We start from the raw sequence: 21,386 nt of genomic DNA on the forward strand, positions 1-21,386 counted from the left end.
CGCCCTTGTATTACGTAAAATTACGTGAATGTGTGTGTTCAAACCCGTTGAAAAGGCAAAATAAATAGTATGTTCATCCCATTTCCTTTTCCACCTTTGTTTCACTCAGTCGTAAGACGTCACGAGTAATGAATCCCGCCAAAGCCTCCCTAGTAGCAATTTCTTTGTTTTCATTACAGAACCAGAGTTTCCCGTTTACGCGAGCTACTCTGCGGGTATGAATAAATAATGTGACGCCTGTAAAATGTTATTAGGAATATGAGAATAATTTCCTAATACTGCTTTATCTCTAACTGCGGTGTAACCAAGTGGAAAAAAAAGTGTTGCAGGAATATAACAGTTTAACAGAAGTAAACTTTGTTGTCAAATTAAACTTTGATTTTACGGTAAAATGGAAGATGTGGACATATCAGTGTGGCAGTATTACACAAAAAGTGGCGATAAGTCAACGGGAACCACAATTAACATGTTAACTACTAGAATTTTACCTAATTGAGTGAATGTTTATTTATAATTTAGTGTAGGCTTACATAACGTGTGGTGCATGTCAGTTGTACACACGCAACTAAATTGACATTCTATATGATAAACAACAGTTTTATGTACAGAACAATATATTTTGAACGTGATATCTACAGTAAATCTTGATTATTTAAAAATTTCTCATTCTCGCGAGAAAAATATTTTCTTTCTCGAAAATTTCTCGAGGCCTTAAATCTCATTCTCGCACAACCCTAATATTAGTGTTAAGTACAGACGGAAACTCTGTGTCCATGTTCGTAGAGGAAGTAGGCCATCAAGCTATAAGAACAGACTGTTTTTATTTGTCTTTGCACATCTTACCCTACCTTCCTCTGGCTGTTTCAGAGCAAGGAAAGGCAGGGAAGGTGACCACAAAACCAAGTTGTTGACATATTCAAAGTTTTAATCTCCCAGCTGCTAACTAACTTAAGCCAGTCACTAACGAACAACTAGGATTGGATTCCAGATGCTGTGTAACAACCATGACAAAAAGGAAAACAAGGTGGAAAGAACAAGGTGATGTTTTGTTTTTGTCATTCTACATGCTAATGGCCATATATCACAAGATAAAAATCATGTTGATAATCTCCGTATTTGGATTCCTTACTACAGAATAATATGTAATGCCAGATACGTGGACTCTAATGCAACCGTACCATAAGAACAGTTACAGAAGATGATTTGTCACAAAATAAATAGTAGCTTTAAGCTCTTCAAACTAGTATAAAATTCCCACCTCATGTACTAGAATATGATTTTATTTATTTTTTAAAAATTTGAGACCAGTCCTACCTGAAGCCAACACTCGCTGCAAGCACCAATCTATTTTCAATTTTAACTCATACAAGGTAAAAAATTGTGGCCTAATCTGCATATTAATACCAAAACGGAAAGGAAAATAACCTAAGGCCATAAAACTTTAAAGACAGGCAGAACATAAACAACAAGATAAAGTATGTTTTGTTTCTATTCATATATATAAATATAATTATATGTATTTTATATATATTATTGTGACATTACCAAAATTCATAAATTTAATTTCCTATATACATATAAAATTTATCCTTCTTTACAAATATTCAGATACATAAATTTTACAGGTAAAGTTCCGGTATATGGAGAGCTTGAGTATTTTCCTGAAACTAAAATGGCCACCAAACAAGTAGCATTCATTAGCACAAAAGATGCAGAAAAGTGGACAAAGGTGCAACAAGGAAGAAACTAACTTTATGAGCACCCATAATGAAAAACAGGTGCATCACACAAAAAAAAGTCCATAGAGATATTACCATACTCCAAAGCAAAATACATTAAAGACAACTATCATGACACAAAAACAAAATCCCAGACTCTGAAAAAATTAATGGTCATTACAGAAAATAACAAATAACTACCATTATTAACCCTCCAAATATGCCATCCTTTCATGGCGCCTCTATTTCTCTTAGCGCAGTCAAAGTTGTGTTGGCATTGTGGTTTTCCTCTCTGTCTCCTAATCTGCTCAAAGTATATATGTAAATGTATACACTAAAAATTCCCTCCTATTGCCCCTCAATCCTCTAGGAATACAAAACATAGAAGCATTCATATCCTTCTAGTATATTCTTCACTATTCTGTACATATTATAGTCCACACAATAAATATATAGACAAGGCTTCTGAATTAATTTTTTTTCTTGCTAAGCTCTTGACCTGTCCGGGTGGTACCCCTGAGTTTGTTTGGTTATGTTGACAAGAAGATTGTTCACTCAACCCTCTACTCTATCACTGAGTGTTTACCATTTTTGCAGCACACAGCAGAACCCTACTTATGAGTTGTTGATGACAACACATGTTTTGTTTTCTCCACTCTAAGTCTCAGGTAAGGTTAATTATAATATTTATCAAGTCCTTAACTGTTTGTAGTGTAGAAATATAGAAACAAAAAACAAAATATTTGAAATGTCTCATGGCCCTACACACGGCCACAAATTTTGGTAAAAAAAAATATATTCTATGAATAAAATATCAAGACTTTCCTGAGAAAAGTATTTCCAAAAGGTTTTTATTAAAATTTTTATTGATTTTTACACATCCCCAACCCACACACATCACATTTTTCACACTGAGTTTGCACTCAGCCTTCTCTAACACAATAATGAAACACTATTTTATTGAACAATTAATTTATATTTGTATACATATGTCTTGTGAAAAAAATTACATTTTATAAATGTATGTAGGAGCTACTTTCACCCCCAAAACTAGCGTTTGCATAGTGCACACATTGTAGTTTAGTTGAAGTGAATAAATTTAATTAATAAAGGCTTTTTGTAGCAAAAAAAAATTGTGAATTTACTGAATGAAAATTAGTGTTTTATTTCACATTCACTGAACTGTATTTGCAGCATCAATATTTATGTGACACACGAGTGGAGAAGAGTGAATTCCACAGTGCACAAAGTGAATTCAAAGTCTTAACTAGGAAAGCAGCCAGTTTACCCTCTTTCCAACCACGCAAAGCTTATGATAAAAAACTCATCAGCATTTATTATTGTAGGGTTGATAACCCAAATACATGGTTCATTATTTCACATCACGTTATCTCACATGTCATGTGCATGACAGTCGCCGTATTGTGCACTTAACCGTGCCGGCAATGATTTATTACAATACAGATAATACAAGTTAAAATGTTAAAATGGCAATTAGCAGTCTACTTTTTTCAGAAGTTATTCATGGATGTTTAAAATAAATATAGGCTGCAAAAATTATACGGTTTACTAAAAGCACTGCACAATATATTATTATATTTTACTTATTCACTTGACACCGGGAACATAAAATTGTTCACAAAAATTTCTGTAATTGTGTGCCGTTAATTAGTAATTTCGACACGATATATTTTAAATTTTTACATATTATGATTTTAAATTTTTTTTGTGTGGAAATTTTATTTGCTCTACTATAGTGTGATTTTACTTTGTTAGTCTGGTGTACTCCTCTGAGTCAAACTTTGTCTCAGTGCTCTGAAGCCCCTTTCCCATCGGCGTATCGGATATTTTGCTGGCCTAATCCCTGACTGGCAGACAGCTTACCATTTCCCCCGCCTTCAGTCACGCCTCAAGCCTGTAATATCATTTCTCTTCGAGACCCAAACTGCATAGACAAGCCTGTAGCTTGCAGGCGACCAGTTCTCAGAGACGAGCTGAGATTGGCCTTTTTCATCACGTATTAGTGTTAAGTTCGCTCCTCTGCAGGCACGACGGGACGTAGATTCCCAGCAGCGTTGCATTTTACCCTCACCCCCCCCCCCCCCCTTCACAGTTCCAAGTAAGACCAATGACCGGTCATAACCCCCTGGGCAACCGTGACCGTCCTCAAGGTCTCCTCGCAAAAAACGAGTGCGCCAAAACTGATCGCAAGCGCTACCTAGCGACCAAGTCGCGAACTTCTCCGCTAGCCTACCCTCTAGGGCGCCAGAGAGCAGCACCTGCTTTCCCTTGAGTTATATGGACGCCGTGGGCGAGTCGATTGTTTTCAACTCAGACCCCTCCGACAGAGTTCTCTACTGTCGCCTAGTGATGCCAACTTCAAAACTCCTGCCAGAGTTTTTTTTCGCCCGCATTCGGGCAAGTTCGGAATCTTTCAGCGGCCCAGACCCCCTCCACCTGTAAGAGCCGGCGCCCCTTTTTAATTACGAGACGCGGTTTGCCGCGAGACAGATCAGCGCGCGTCACGTTTGCAGACAGATCTCCGGCGAGCTCAGAAGACTCTGGAAGACTTCATCCGACCGCTAGCGACTATGTAATCGTCCTAAATAAGGGATGCTATCCCTCAACTAAATTCAAGTAGATTAGCCTGTCTGCATAGTGTTAGCAATTTTTTTGTTTTGAAATTTTCCCTTTTAATTTTTTTAACTATGAAGAAATCATCCGCGCCCAGCCGCGCAAATCGCAAGCTACGGACCATGGCTGACTCCGCGATGGCAGCTTGAAGGCAACTCCCCTGTTTTGGTGAGTGATAATTCGCGACCTCCCCTACCTCCCCTTAGATTTTTCCGGGCATTTCTTGCCCCATGTACTGTCTGTATTCAAGTCCTAATCAGTCTTGATTTGGCTTGTTACAGTCAGGGGTTCGACCTCCCAGCGATGCACATATTCAGCTAGATCCGAGATCCAGCAACTACTGGTGGACGAATTGTCGACCAGTATGTTTTTCGGCAGTCCGAGATCCATCCATTAGAAGAAGCAGCTTTCTTCCATTCTACAGTTCGGCATTTTTAACTCCACACCTGGAAGACTCGGGTGATATGGTTTCTATTTCTATTCACCCCCCTTTTTTAAAGACAAACCAGCGATAAGTGACTATCCACTTAATCCACTGATATGGTAAACTAATCAGAGACAAATTTAATGTAGTAGAACATTGCAAGTTGTAATAATGTATCAATACAATGTACTTTGTTTTAAATAATCGCGGGCCGGCCCCTTTTCGTTTTTCTTTTGTTTTTTTTTTAAATCTTTGAAACTTGTTAAAACCTTTTGTATGTAAAGTAATGGAAACAAAATAATTCATCAGGGCAAATAAAACAGGGAAACTATAGATCAAGTTAATCGTGTAGTTTTTATTTATTGATTTTAACGATCCACCAACTTCCTCCTTGCTTGTTACAGGAAGTTCCTAAATTTTGTTTGTTCCCCACCTCGTGCCGCCTCTGGTAAATCAATTTATTTAACTTATTTTTTTTATCCCGCAAGTTTCCAAGGCTCTTTTTAATTAATTCAAAATAATTCAATTTTGAGGCACGAGGGGTGTAACAATTGCTTAACTTTATTTTTAAAGACTAGACTTAATCGTATTATTACTGAACTTCGTTCGCCTAAACTCAACCCAAAAGTTTGCAATCTCATTCATGACTATTTTTTTTCCCAAAAAATGTTTTTTCTGATCACATTCCCATTCCCGTGGAAAATAATCATGTTTCGCCCAAAAACTTCCCGAAATGAAAAATCCCTCCCCACACAGCCCTACAAACATATCAATGTCAGAGGCAACTATGTCGAAAATAGCCAATCAATTTTTTTTAGGTTATGTAAAAATAAATACTGTTTGAATAAAGCTGGACTCCCAATCATCCGTTTCATCCGTCCGTCACCCGTCCGTCCGTCAATTTCGGTCCGTTATTTCTCTCGGCAATTATTACCGACTCTCAACCATCCGCCATCCGTCCGTCCGTCACTATTCTAAAATATCAGTACAACAACTTTCCGCCACATACTTTCTCAATTAAAGGTAAACTTTTGGTGAAAATAATTTACTTGGGATAATTAACTTTTGTTTTTATGAATGTGATAATAAGTTGACAGGTGGGAACCGTGCTTTGACAAGTGGATTAAACGGGTGCCGTCTTAAAAATAACATTAGTCATGCCAGCAATAAATAAAATTATGCTTCTTTTATTACTGCGTCAAAGGAAACAGAAAGAAGCTATTTCTATGCAGGCTTTTTCCCTCAGTTGCTTATACCGATAGTCTTTGCTATATATATTATACAAATGCTCCCTTTCCCGGACGTAATTTATCAGAATTTCTTCCGAAAAGCTCATTCTCATAAGCAATCTTTACCGTTATTATGACAATAATAATAGGTCAATACGACACAGCCTTCTATAAAATGCAAATTAAAAAAATCAAACACTGGTTTTCGGAAAGTCGTATTGAAGACGATCGACTTAACAAGGCGGTGGATCATCCGTTGGTCCGTCAAAAGCTAAAGCTTGGCAAGGTTTTGACGGACGGACGGATGGAATTTTTCGAGCCATCTGATTGGCTGCAGGTCACGTGATTGACGGACGGACAGGTGACGGACGGATGAAACGGATGATTGGGAGTCCAGCTTAACACTTTAAAGCCCAAGCCCGAGTATGTATCGGGCTTAGGTTAAGTAATGAACGGCCCAAGCCCGAGGCACGCTCGGGCTTACACATTTAAATGAACTGATTTGAACTGCCGAATGATTATCGAGCAAAAGCTTTTCGTACTTTTCCTTGGGTCTCTACTGTATATTTTCTTTATATAAGTGCTGCTATCTGTTGGATTTTTAGGAACTTATTGGCCGTAACATATTCCATTTCTTCGTAACTCGTTTTTCTTTCTCTAATTACGTGTTTTGTTCGCTACTGCTATCTGGTATTCCTTTTTGTAACTAAATAGCGGGTGTTTTTTTACTTGCGCTGTAAAATGATTTTCCCACGAATTTTAGTTGTATTGGCAAGTGGCGGAATATTTCTGTGATGAAAAATGGATGAATATAATAGTGGAGATAAGACAGTTGAATTTATTTACGATTCTGCTTCGGATGGCGAAGTGGAAGAGGACGATTCAGATGCAGACCCAGATTTTCATCCTAGCAGCACTGATGAAGGTAAGATAAATTATTTATTTCATTTCTGCTCTGTAAAGAGTGTAAGCATTTGTACAAAATGTTATTTGTTTAGGAATTGTACGAAATGAGTTCTCAAAAGTTAGTAAGTAAATAATTTGCATCATATAAAATAAATGTAATGTAATAAAATAATTCCAGCAACATAGCTGAACTCTCAATTTTTTTCTCTGATGCAGTGTCATAGCGTTTGAGCCTATGCCAATATACGCTATGTAATTGGTATTTTGGAAGAAACAATTATTTCACATTATTATAATTACTACAATTTTGTTTCAAGCCTTGATTGAATTAGTGTTAGGAATAATTATTATTTCCAAAAGTATAGGCATATTTCAGTAGCAATATTTCTTTATTCATATCTTTACTTTAGGCTACATTTATAAAATAAATAACTCCTGCCGATAATTTCTGTTGTAGAAAATGAAAACGACACCATTGTTCACCCGGATATTCCAGGCACATCTGGCACAAACCGGAGTAAAAGAAAACGCAGTAAAGAACCAGGAATGGTCACTGATGCTGAGTTGGGGTGGTCACCTATTGATACTCCCCCACCACTGCCATCATTTCAGGAACACAGTGGTGTCTCAGCACCCCTTGACGAAACATCCACACCCCTTGACTGCTTTTTGATTTTCTTTCCAGCACCCGTAGTAAAACTAATCGAGACAAACAAGTATGCAGCTTCAATTGTTGAAAGACAAAGACATGCAAATAAATTGAAGAAAAATAGCATGTGGAGTTCTTGGGTACCAGCGAAACTGCAAGAAATATATTTATTTTTTGCCATCGTAATTCATATGTGTCTCGTCAAAAAGCCAAGACTACGAGACTACTGGTCAAAATCTGCATTCATATCCACACAGTTTGCACCATCCATCATGAGCCGCAACCATTTTAGTTCTATTTTGGCAAATCTTCACATAAATGACAATAGAACTTGTGTACCCCGGAACGAAATTGGCCATGATCCCTTACACAAAATTCGGCCTTATTTTGATCACCTTTGTACAGCCTTCTCGTCCAGTTTCATTCCGTATGCCAACCTTACAGTGGATGAAGGCATGTGTGGATTTAGAGGACGCATCATATTCTGCGTGTAGATGAAAAACAAACCCGAAAAATATGGTATCAAATTATTTGTGGTATGTGATTCATCAACAGGCTATGTGCTAAAAATGGAAGTCTACACTGGGAAAGGTGCTGCAGATAATAGCATTCTTGAACTTTTGAAAAGAATATTAGCTGATTATTTTGACAAGGGATACACTGTCTATATGGATAGATTTTACAGTTCGCCTGTTGTTTTTGACTATCTCTGGCAACGTAAAACTAAAGCTGTAGGCACATGCATGCCAAATCGCAAAGAACTGCCAAAAGATGCTATTGTAAGGAAAAAAATAAAGAAACAAGAAATGGTTTATATGACAAGAAATCATCTCCTTTGTATAAAATGGAAAGACACGAGAGATGTTTTAGTTTTGTCAACAGCTCATCAAGCAACATGCACTGAGAAAGTTGTTCAAACAAAGGAAGGCCAACATACTAAATCAAAGCCCGATGCCATACTGGACTACAATCTTCACAAAACTGGAGTAGACAGAAATCATCAGCTAATAGCATATTACCCATTCAAGCGAAAACAGCTAAAGTGGTGGAAAAAATTGTTCTTCCACCTCTTTGTAATGTCTATTGTGAATGCTTTCATCTTGTTCAAGGAGACACGAAGAGCAGATGACAAAAAGCGCTGCCATCTTGCAACATTCATGCAAGAGTTGGGAGAAGAATTGGTCAAAAAAGGTGGAGCGGAAAATGAAAATGAAGATGTGGGCAGTGCTTCGAACGCAAACAGGCTTACAGGAAGGCACTTCCCTGACAAAATTCCTCCTACAGAAAAAAAATCTCAGCCGACACGGATTTGTAAAGTATGTTCAGAAAAAGGAAAAGCAGAAACAGGAAAAGCATCACGAAGAGAAACATGCTGGTGGTGCTCTCAGTGTCAGGTGGCATTGTGTATCCCAGGTTGCTTTAGGCTATACCACACTAAGGGAAATTATGTGAAATTAAAAAAAAAAACATGTCTTTTTGGACACGTGAAATTCAGAAGGCATGCAAACAGATGTTGGATCATTGCATGTGTTTTATTATCATCATTCTCGAAGTGTGTTTTGCTGTAAACAGTATTTATAACCCTCCAAGCAGTAATTGATTTTTTTATTGATAGTATCAGTGTTTGAGAGTTTTATTCCACTATATAAATAGGTGTTTTTTACAGTGTAGAAAATTACATGTAAAATAATTGTATTTGGTGTGAGTTTGATACACTCAAATAGTATTCATTACCCTACAAGTAGTAACTGATAAGGTTTTATATCGAGAACAAAATGTTTCTAGATTATAACATAGTCATGTAAATACATTTTTACAGTGTACAAATTTATGATACATGTAAAATTATTTTTTTTTTGAAATTATTATACTTGATCTAAACAGTGTTTGCAATTCGCTAGGCAATTATTTATTTTTATTTTAGAAAGTATCAATTCTAAAGCATTTGATATCTGATGATATCATTTTCTTACAGTGTAAAAAAATGGCCAATGTAAAATATTTATGTAAGATTTAATTTTTTACAATGTAATAACTGTCTAATTCATATTTATAAGAAAAAGATGTAAATACATTGATATAAATAATTTATTTTAATCTTATATAATAATGTCTGAGTTTTCTATAAATACATAAAAAAGCATTTTTTCAAAATAAAATAAAAATATTTTACTATCAAAATACGAGATAAAATCCTTTTTTCATGAAGTATATACTCTCAAAGATTTGATAGCTGTAAAGATATTTCAATTCTTTCTCAAAATAAAATTTTAAAATTTTAATGAAAATAACAAAAAATGGCTGGGATGTCAGGCCAAAACAATAACATGATAGCTGGGCTTGAAAGTGTTAAGGTTCATTCATAAGGTTTTCTCGTTTTATGCTTGCAAAAAGTAAACAATGATAATATAATGGGGTTTGCAAAGCTTCGAAAAAACGAAGTCGAATCAAAGACTAATTTTCTTCGTCTTTGTAAAAATTAAAAAACTTAGAAGATTTCAAAGCTTTTTTCTTAGAGCAGAATTCTGTGAAAGATGGATTTAATGGCGCTGCAGCGAGAGCACAAGAGAATACTGTCCTGGCCGGAGGGGGGTGTAGGACGAGCTGTGGCAAAAGAAAGATGAAGGGCTTCGGCGGTGGTCAGCACGCCTCAGGTAGGCTCAGCTCACCCTTCTTTACAAGGCTATGTAGGGGTGGCGAGTAGCCGGTGGTCCTGTGCGCATGTAGGCGTTACAGTGGGGGTACTGACATCAGGGCCCTTTGATAGTGGTGTAGGCACACGATAAAGTTAAGGAGCCTGCCTAGTCAGGGGTGTATCTATGTTAGTGAGGCGGAATGATAAACGCGACACTCACTGGTGCTTCTAGGACAGTATCTCCCTAAGCGCAAGGCTCTGAACTGGCACACACAAGACAACTATGAAATTTGAGTAGTAACCCATAATATTAGATGGTGGAGAAATGATGATTAAGGCATAATGCAAGTTTATTAGGTGCTTTAAGGAATATTTACCGGGTGTTCCACATCTAAAAATTATTTTGAAAACACACATTTTAGGAAATTGCAATACTTAGCACCCAAAACAAAACCACAAACTTCACCCCCTGTGTCCTTGAAATTTTCTACCTTTTCCAGTGTTTTGTTCAAGGTTCCCACAAAAGGGATTGTTCTTAAAAGGGGATCGCCGTAAAACTAGCGGTGGACGAGCGAATCACCTGCGTGGCGATGCGCTGCGGCCAGGCGGCCTGGGGCTGGTGCTCGTCGATCATCTGCCTGGTGGACTGGATCTGGTACTGCTGCTGGGAGCCCCACGCCTGGGTGACGACAGGCCCTTCCTTCGGGGGCGCCTGTAGGGGACCCGGCTCCCCGCGGAACACAAACTGCTGCTTCTGCAGCGGCACTTGCTGGATCTGCAGCGGCACCGGCTGCTGGTGCTGCGTCGACAGCTAGAGGCATCGCGCACATCCCGCACACTTGCGGCCGGCTGGTAGGGTTCGCGAGTACTACGGATTTTGAATTTAAATTGAATGATTCTATATTCATTTTGAAATTTCAATTGAAATTATTTTTTGAATTATTCATTATCGATTTATAAAATAGTGGGACTTTACAGCATATTAAAATGAAAAGAGTGTAACATGTATGAAGCCAGGAAGACATTCAGAATTTTTTTTTTTTAATGAAACATAGTAGTTATATGCTTTTTATAAGTAACAAATAATTGTAATTGTGACAAATTTTATTTATACATCTCTTTTTTTTTATTATAATGTATTTTGTATCTATTTTCCTTTGACTCATGTGAAGTGTGAAAGGCATAGTTTCACTTTATGTTTTTATTCATTCAAAAAATATTATATGCTAATGGATAATTTTATATTTGATTAAAAATTTGTTTCAATTTAAAAAAAAATAACAGGATTCCCAAATCCTGGCTGGGATATCTGTGTTTCACATTTGAGCTGGCATGGGCTGGTTATGTCTTCACACACTAATACCATCTAAATATCTGATACCAGTGGAAAAAAATTCCCAGAAATATATTGAAGAAATAAAATTTGAGAAATTTAAATACAACACCTACAAACCACTGTTAACAGATGTCTAAACATTTTCTCTTCAGACTCAGAGATAACAGCATAGAACAAAAGAAGAAAGCTAAAAGATCTGTAATGACACCAGTGAATCTTCAACTACCTACATATAACATTTGATTAAGATTTTCATTTTCTACAAAACATTTGTTAAAACTTAAAACTACGTACGTATACATACAATACGCATACAAATTAGTGCCCTATATTGTTTGAATTTTCTTGTGTGTTACACCTTAACAATATGAATTGTATAAACCTTCCTAGTATGTTGCCTCATAATGAAAGCTCGTAGACATCTACATCTTAATGGCGCGGTTCAGGCATTTAAAAAATTTTCTCTCATGGTGATAGTTCAGAGTTAATCTATTTCAAAATGTGAAAATCTTCTATTGCTGCTTATTCGAAGACTTTATCTTTGCTCTTGTAAATAAAGCTGACACAAATTTGCTAAACTAATTTTTAACACTAAAAAGAGGAACTATAGTATGAGTCAAAACTGCAGTGAGTTTTATTCATGCATGAAAATAAAAATATTTAATCGCACTAGTTTTCTCAAGTATTTCCCCTAAGGGTGTTACGTTGTATGTTTTTCCCGGCTAAGCACACATAGAAACGTAACAAAACAAAGACGAACAATGTTCCTTAGGGATTTTTCATTACGATGGTTCTACGTTATTTGGAAATAAAAAAAATTATTAAACTATCTTTGTTTATTTCTTTTTTAAAAAAATGTTTTTTTTTTCTCATAGTTACATGGCTGGTACACAATTTTACAAATGAATTTAGTTAGAAAACTTTGTTACTTGCACAGTTTTTCGTCTTTTCTTATACAAATTTTAACGATGTCTTTGAATTTTGATAGGATAAGGTCCAAATACATACCACAGCACCATACATCTTGCCGTTGATGGTCGAGGAGTCTTATCACTCGCCAAAGAAAAAAAAATTTAGTAATGTCCCTTGGTTAATTACATAACTCAAGGTACCGTCGATCGCGGACCGAAATCACACGAAGTCGGGCCAATGCCGACGCCTAGGGCCTAAATTTCTAGTACATTTGTCCAAAAAATCAAGAACTTAAGTTAAAAAAATACGGCCTGGCCCCAGCCCCTAGACGTTTAATTGTCCCTTAGTTAATTCCCACATTGTGTCGACAATGCAACCGGCTTCGGCGACGATCGAGCAACAAGTGACTTGGTCGACGAGATTACCTTCCCTTGTAAAGGTGAAAACAAGGGAGGCAACCCCGTGGGCCAACTGACCAATCAGCGCACATAATTCCAAAACATGACCATATAAGGAAATTCGTACGGGCACATCACTTGACGCCAGGGCTCGCCCTGATTGGCTGGCTAGTGGTAGCCTCCAGAGACCCTTCCAGACGGTCGCTACAGCTGTGCGTACAACGTGACGCGTAAATCCCAAACACGCATTTACAAAGTGAAAAATAACTTTCTGGCGCCAGAGTGTCGCGCCTGTCCGCTCTTCCTTCTGTACCTTCCAGACTATTCTCAAAATATTACACTAGCAATATCCAATAGAATATAAAATTACCCAAAAAATTCAAATACTACAATGTTCAAAATTTAGTAAACAAAGTTGAAATTCATATTAAAAACTTTTGTTTAAAAATGATGTCCTGTAAAATTATAATCTATACTGCTTTAAACAAAACAATTACTGAAATTAATTATCAAATATCAAAATTAATTATTATGAACTGGAGTTAAGCCTCAAATTAATAATTAAGTATCTCAAGGAAATAAGTATTTTAAGGCTTTCCATGCAATTTAACCAAAGTAATTAATAATTCTTAACAGATCTGAACAATACTTATCTACATATTAAATTATTATTATCTTTCATATCAAAGTTATTCTTAATCAATATTCTTATGACCCAAAAAAATATATGTATATAACAAATCCTCATTTTGCAATGCTACAAGGGTTCCCAAGAATATTGAATGTTTTAGTTGCAGTGTATTTTATCCTAATTTCATCCAAATATGTAGTATTGTTTTATGTACACATTTTAAGTTTGTGACCATGAATTGTTGAAGCAGATGATACATGTAATTATGCTTGATATGTATTTAATATTACATGTGTTTTAACTCTAAGTGATGATGAAAATAAAATTCATTAATATTAATGATGAAACTTGCTTTTTATACCATAAAATCTTGATTCTAGTAATGGAACACACCCTGATTCAATAAACTTTTTTTTTCTATCTAGGTGTATAATCTGGAACAAAATATTCTATTTACTTTACTTCCCGTTTGTAGACAAAGGAAAAAAATAAGCACATACAGAAATTGATTTTATTAAAATATATTAAATAATGGTGATGAAGATACATGGTAACTCAATGTAAGAAATTATTTTAATGCTGTTTTATGAAGGTTCAAACATGTTTACGCAATTTTGATTTTAAAGTTCTATTTGTATTTCTATTGGAGTGCAATCGTGGCCACATGTGTATTTGTGAGTAGTTTTGATGAATAAAATCCCTCAGCCTATATTGAGATTTCTACCATACAACTTGGTTTGATATACTGCAAACATTGAGACATGTTTAAATGTTTATACTCATTTACGTCTTAGTTATATGTTTACTTTGTCATTTAAATAAGAATAATTATTTTTTCTTCCATGAACTGAGTTGTGCATAGTGCGACGACCCAGACTTATTCCATAGCATTTCAGCTGATATTCATGTTTGGGATTCTATTCTTCTTTGCTGAATATTTATTTGAGATTTATTATTCCATTTTTTACTGATTTCGCTTCACCGTACTCGTTAACTATGGTCTTCGAATATTAATTCTCTCTCTCGCCAAGTAGGAAGCGGGGTTGCTTAGTCATTCTTCCTGGCCTAGATGCTCGCTGGCCGGCGATTTTTAAAGAACGATTACTTGAGTGTTGGGCTTCGGATTGAGAAGACGTCCTCTGTGCATGGGGCGGTCACTCGGTCTAGGGATCCCGCGCAGAGAACGAGAAGATGCGTGGCTACCGCGAATTTATGTAGCTTTGCGTGTATCAAGTCGAGGAAGTACGGGTTTTTATGATACGGACCATAGGTAGTCGTGTTTCGCAGTCATTTACACTACTGCGTCGGGCGAACATTCGCCATTGTGCTGCAAGACTTCCAATCAATTCTATGGCTACAATTCCTGTCTTCATTGGTGAGACACAACCATTTTAAGGAATTTTCAACCAGGCCTGTCTGGAGTCAAGCTGAGTCGCTGTAATCAATAGTTTTGCTGGGTCGTAGTTCTAGACTTTCTTTCGCAGCAAGCCTGAACCGGCTGGGGACAAGTCCAGTGGTCCTCGAAGAACGGAGTTATTCTAATTGCCCTCCCCTGAACTTAGTTGAGTCTATTTAATCAAATTATCGTGGGTCGAATCATGAGGCTGAACCATCTTCTCTAGACTGAACAAAACATTATCTTCAATCAGTTTCAATGGGTCGCTGTACACTAAAGAAAATTGCTTAAATATTTTCCACAGAGATAGCAGATATTTGGTTTTAAATTATATTGTTTCATTTAAGTACCTTAACTTTAAATATTAGTAATGTGTAACGATGTAAGATACTTACAAATTCATATGAGCCATATCAAAATATAGTATAATAGTTGAAAAATAATAATTTGATTTTTTTATTTCAATACTTCTGTGGATTTGTTACATCAGAGCCATAGTTATAGTAAGAATAAACGAGAATAAGTGTTTATTATGGAACATAGTCGTTAACAGCCTTAAGATCTGGCAAACACATTTCTAACACATTAATAGGATAAGGTTTCAAACAAAACAGATACATGTGTGCATGTGTGTATGTATTATGTATGTGTGTATGTATGTATATATGTATGTATATATATGTGTGTATATATATATGTATGTATATACACACACACTTGTACATGTACATACATCCAATTATATATCTGTAGATGTAATACAACACACACCAGTTCCAAATACAAAACCAACACAATACATTAATTTTTCTTTGAAATTTCCATTAAAACTATATCAACATTTCATGATATGGCATAATCGCTAGCCTGATATGGCTGTGGTCCAAAAGCACCAGCTAAAAGATCTTTCACTGCATTACCTTCAGCTGCTGGCCTGCAACAGCTACTTGGGCACCGCACAATTCGTTTCCCAAGGTCATTGCTTGCTGAACTCCACTTCGATTCACAACAGCAGGATGTCTGGGCACTCCAGGGCCCTGGAACAAGACAGCATTCACTTTATGTTGGAAAAAGACAGCGTGGAAACTAAAAATCCAACTAAATGTACACTTGGAAATCAAAATATTCAAACAGCGCACCAGAGCCAAGAATGGCTGTGATCAGCTGACACTGGGTTCCTGAATGTCAGAAGTGCTGACATATTACAACCTTATAGTTTGTTGCTATTGAGAGAAAGCAACAAGAGATAAAAGTCATGCCTCATGTTACAGGAAAATGTGAAAGCAAATCACATTTCTTTCTTTTAAAACACCAAAAAAAAAAAACTTTTAGGGTGTTATTCTACACCAACCTCAGTATAAAAAACTTCTTAATGAGAATTACATAAACGAATCAGCAAATCCTCTTTATTGAAGACACGCAAGTAGGCCACACATACTGTAGTTCCAATATACAACTTACCGTATTGGTCCGAATATAAGGCGACCATTTTTACATAAACGAGAGATGCAAAAATTGGAAGTCGCCTTATTTTCGCACCCAAGACGTCAGAACCGCAAACATTAGTTCCAAGCTGAAAGCTACAGTAGAAACGTTGTTTAACAAAACGTTCACGATTTTTTATATTAACTAAAACTTTGTTACCTCACACGGGGAAAAACGATAAATCCACCAAATATTGCAGTAATTCACAATTGTTTGAAGTTGAAAATTAAAATATTTGTTCTTGAGTAAAAACGTGAATGTTGAAGCATCTCAAAATGGCAACCTTTTATTTCACAATTCATATTTGTACTTTGTGTACAATCGCGTGTTAACATTTACGGTAATTTATCTTCAGATTTGTAACGGAAATATTTGTACTAAAATATCACAGTTATTTTCAGAACGATTGTTTACATTTACAAACATTTAGGATGTAATGTTTGGAAATTCACGGCTGCCAACTGTCTTTCCACAATATTTCTTTGTTGTAAAACGAACATTGCCGAACACGCACGAAGACGCCATATTAACATGAATTTGGTACGTTGCTTCAAAAGCTATTTTAATAATCCACTCTTTATTTATGTAAAAACCTTTCATAATTATAATAGATTATTCTTTCAAATTCACAGAACAGACTCTCTCTGTCAGAGAGTAATATGGACAAATATACGCGGTCACGTAACCGAAGTTATTCATGGCCGTATGCTTCATCATGTCAGCTAGCCACTTAATTTGTTCCGGCAAGATGCATTCTTTGTTTGCTTTTTTTTACGTTAAACACACTACTAAATAGTAATACACCTTGTTCTGTGGTAATACGTAGCTTAAGTCAAACGGAAAGTTAAATGCTGTATTTTAAGAGTGATTAATAGCCATTGTAAAAATTTTAAATTCGTAGATACAGTAAACTGTGAAAAATGAACAATCACACATCGGTGGAACGGCGGTGAACGAGCTCTAGACAAATAAACAGCTCTGAAGATGACAATTATGCAGCTTCATTAGAGTAAACATACGAAAAAATTTCTAGTGTAATATTTAAAAATGTAAATATTTTCTAATTGGTTTCTTTTGACTTTTAGGGTAGGCCATTCAAACTTATTTTAAATAAGTAATGTGATAAATATAAATTAATTGTTATACATAAATGCAAAAACGATTTATCAACACAAAATGTCTAATGAATTTTCACATTAATTTCTACCAAAAATTATTTTTACATTTGTTTGGCCTCCTGAAACTGCAGGTCGCCTTATATTCGGGGTCGCCTTATATTCGGGCCAATACACTTAAAAAAAATTGTCTTTTTCAAACCCTTTTAAACATTTTTGTACAGATAATTTGTAACAAAGAATAAACAAACTTTAATCTGTTGTCCTGTTGACACCTAGACAAAACCAGCTTCTGTGCTTAAAACAGGTGACATTCCATAGACGTAATTAAAAAATAACAGGGAAAAAAAAAGTCCATAATACTGCATCTCTACCTTATCTACCCAAGTTATATGAGAATAATGTTCACAATAAACTGTTTAAAATATTACCAAAAAAAATGTAAGATATTTGGAATAGTTTCACTCAATGAAATGGTATGGTCATGTGAAGAGAATGGGTAAAGAGAGGCTGCCTGGGAAAATGATGGAGCTGAAGTACACAGGAAGAAGGCCCGAAGGAAGACCGAAAAGGAGGTAGGAAAAGCAGATAGTTAAAGGAGTGCAGGAGAGAGGAAAAGAATGAGTGCTGGAGGAGGAATGATGGCATGACAGAAGAAGATGGAAGCATTTTACTTTGCTGACTTGGCCACAAGCTAAAAGTAGTTGAGGATAATGATGATGATGACTTTACAAACAAATATTAAATATTTGTACTGGTAAAACATCTTGTAGGGAACTTAAATTATTAACCTTAAAGTGAGAAATTCTTTAAAGTGAAGTACTATGGTGTGGTTTTATTATTATTGTATTCTAAAAAAGAGAATAAATAAATGTAATCCAACCAATACTAAACTAATAATGGTTGAAAACACTTTTTCTCAAGTCCCAAACTCAAATTTTTTTTATAAATAGTGTCTTGAATTTGAATCTGTGTCTCAAGAGTCTGGAGTAAAATAATACATGAGCAAAAACACTAAAATTAATTTTATTTTTAAGTTTAAAAAAATGCATATAAACTAGACATCTGTGAATTGTGATTTTTCAGTTCGAATCGAATTTGAATCGAATTAAAAAAAAATTCACGAGTTTCAAATTTTTTTCGAATCGAATTTGAGAATATTTATTAAAATAACATAGATCATTAAAAATTGTTAACATACCACCTTTGAAAAACTTGTCACATAATTCACAGTTTAAATCAAGTAACTAAAATTAAAGTAGAGCTATTTTGAAGAAGCACAAACCATTTCTCAAAAATTAAAAAAAAAAACTTAAATTTATATGTCTGTAGCACTAACATAAATCACTTCGCAAATCATTTCAAATTGTCATGGCGAAAGGTGAGTTCATAGACATGGTGCGGCAACAACAATTATCTGCGGCTGGTAACTATGTTGCCTGCTGTAGAGAAAACTCTCTCACTTGCCACCTCATTTAGCATAATAGATTTTAAACGATAAAAATATTAATAAAAATATCACAGCATAAGGAAGTGGTACAAAAACAATTACAAATTTACCGTTTTTATCGCTTAAGCAACGCACATTTTATTCTAAAATCAAATTTATAATTAGGGGTGAGACCGTGGGTTCACTCTTAGCTGAGTTTTGAAATAAACAAACACCGTCGTATCACTGCGCCACGTCAGCAAGTGATAGGCTGAATTCATCTTGCGCGCCAAGCACTAGTTGCAACACACACACTTCAGTACAGTCGGTGCTAATAAAATAACGGAGAAGTAATACAACAGGAAGCACCATAGCACTATGTTCAGCGTAGGTGGTTCATTTGCGAAGAAAAAACTATTAGTCCATTGAAATGTTACAATTTAAGTACCGAATATTGCATTTTTTAGAGGACGCAGTTTTATTTTTGAGACATGTTTGGGGGGTCAATAGAAGCTTAACCTCAAGTTTGTGGGGTCGCCACCCTTGACCCCCGGCCGCCATCTTGGAAAAAGGGGTGTAAACACCTTTTTCGCGATATCTCGGAAACTATGCGTCCTACAAAGAATTTGTAAAGACATAATTTGTAGCAAATTGCTTTGCCTACAAATATGTTTATATAACCTGTTTCCCTAAATTTAAAATTAAAGAAGTTATAATCAAAAAAGTAAGAAAATTTCTATAAAAATTTTCTTTTTAGCTCTATAACTTTTTTTTCATACATTTTACAAAAAATTATCTCAGACCAATATTGTAGATCGTCTTTTGAGGAAAATCTCTCTCTATAATTTTTTTAATTTCACTCATTTAAAACGCTGTTACAGCGCTACAAAGTTGAAAGGGTTCGTCAATGCTCATGAGAATCCGGTCAAAACGAAATGTTTAACTAAGTTTGATGAATACATTTTTTTAAATTTTTTGTTAAATCTGTACAACTTTCCAAAAAAAGCAATTCCGAAAAAACACTTTCTTTTTATTTTCTTCCGACAACGATATCTCTCGAACGAATCAACCAATTTCGGCCAGATTAGCGGCGATTGACGTTGTTTTTTAAAGTTAAGAGTTGATTAGTTTTTTGAGTCGATCGGTAAAGCTGTTTAAAAGTTATTCCAAAAAAATCAGTTTTTTTTTTAATTCTTTTAACGACGATAACTCACAAACAAATTAACCGATTTTGACCCTGTTTGGAGCGGTCAACATAGTTTTTTAAGCTTTAGAGCTGATTAGTTAAGCAGTTAAAAAGTTATTCCAAAAAAACAGTGATTCAACTTTTTTATTTTTGGTGATTTTTCAAAATCTACTGGTCCGAATCGGTTCAAATTTTTAGGAAATCTAAATTTAGTAGAATTCTTGGGAACCCCACTTAGTTCATTCCAATTGGTCAAGCCGTTCAAAAGTTATAAGAGGGTTACATGCAGGGAAACGAGGAAAAACATTCAGGGAAGCTTCTTAAGGGCCTCAAAACGTCGAGATCAGATAACAACTCGATTTTCGAAAAACTGGGTAAAACCAATAACTTCCCGATTTTTTAAAATTTTCAATTTTCTTAGCGGAAAGTTAAAAAACGCGCCAACAGACTCTGTCTCATAGGTGGCGGGGAAAAGAGTTAGCAATGAATAAGTAAAGTTGTAGGTAGGGATTTAACAAAAATTTGTTAAGAATATATTTATAATAAAAAAAAGATCATCAAACTAAGTTAAACATTTCATTTTGACCGGATTCTCATGAGCATTGACGAACCCTATCAACTTTGGAGCGCTGTAACAGCGTTTTAAATGAATGAAATTAAAAAAAATTATAGAGAAAATTTTTCCTCAAAAGACGATCTACAAGATTGGTCTGAGGGAATTTTTTTGTAAAATGTATGAAAAAAAAGTTATAGAGCTAAAAAGAAAATTTTTATAGAAATTTCCTTACTTTTTTGATTATAACTTCTTTAATTTTAAATTTAGGGCAAAAGGTTATATAAACATAATTGTAGGCAAAGCAATTTGCTACAAATTATGTCTTTACAAATTCTTTGTAGGACGCATAGTTTCCGAGATATCGCGAAAAAGGTGTTTGCACCCCTTTTTCCAAGATGGCGGCCGGGATGACAAGGGTGTCGACCCCACAAACTTGAGGTTAAGCTTCTATTGACCCCCCAAACATGTCCCAAAAATAAAATTGCGTCCTCTAAAAAATGCAAAGCTCATGTAAAATTTCAATGGACAATATGCATTTTACGCCTAATAGCCGTCTTCACAAAATCATCACAAGTTTTGATAACAGGACACTCAAGTTTCCTTTTCTTCCCAAGAGTTGTTAATGTCCCAGAGTCCTGAAATTCTTTTCTTGCACGAAGCACACCGCTCTTCGAAACACCCGTAAATTCCACAGTTAAACTCGCGATATCGTTCACACACAATCCAGATATTTGTCTGAAAATGTTT

General features: G+C 35.5%; 1 protein-coding gene across 5 annotated transcripts in view; it reads right to left on the reverse strand.

Moving 5' to 3' along the window:
* Window positions 1-21,386, reverse strand: part of LOC134530910 (PAX-interacting protein 1-like) — a 146,674-nt gene that overhangs the window by 101,395 nt on the left and 23,893 nt on the right. For all 5 annotated transcript variants that reach the window (XM_063366214.1, XM_063366212.1, XM_063366217.1 and 2 more), the window contains exons 8-9: window positions 15,789-15,905; window positions 10,776-11,006 (exon numbers count right to left, since the gene is read on the reverse strand). In XM_063366214.1, coding sequence (XP_063222284.1) covers window positions 10,776-11,006; window positions 15,789-15,905 — 348 coding nt within the window. The remainder of the gene's footprint in view (window positions 1-10,775; window positions 11,007-15,788; window positions 15,906-21,386) is intronic.

The sequence above is a fragment of the Bacillus rossius genome, chromosome 3 (assembly GCF_032445375.1).
Source record: "Bacillus rossius redtenbacheri isolate Brsri chromosome 3, Brsri_v3, whole genome shotgun sequence".
Classification (NCBI taxonomy): Eukaryota; Metazoa; Arthropoda; class Insecta; order Phasmatodea; family Bacillidae; genus Bacillus; species Bacillus rossius.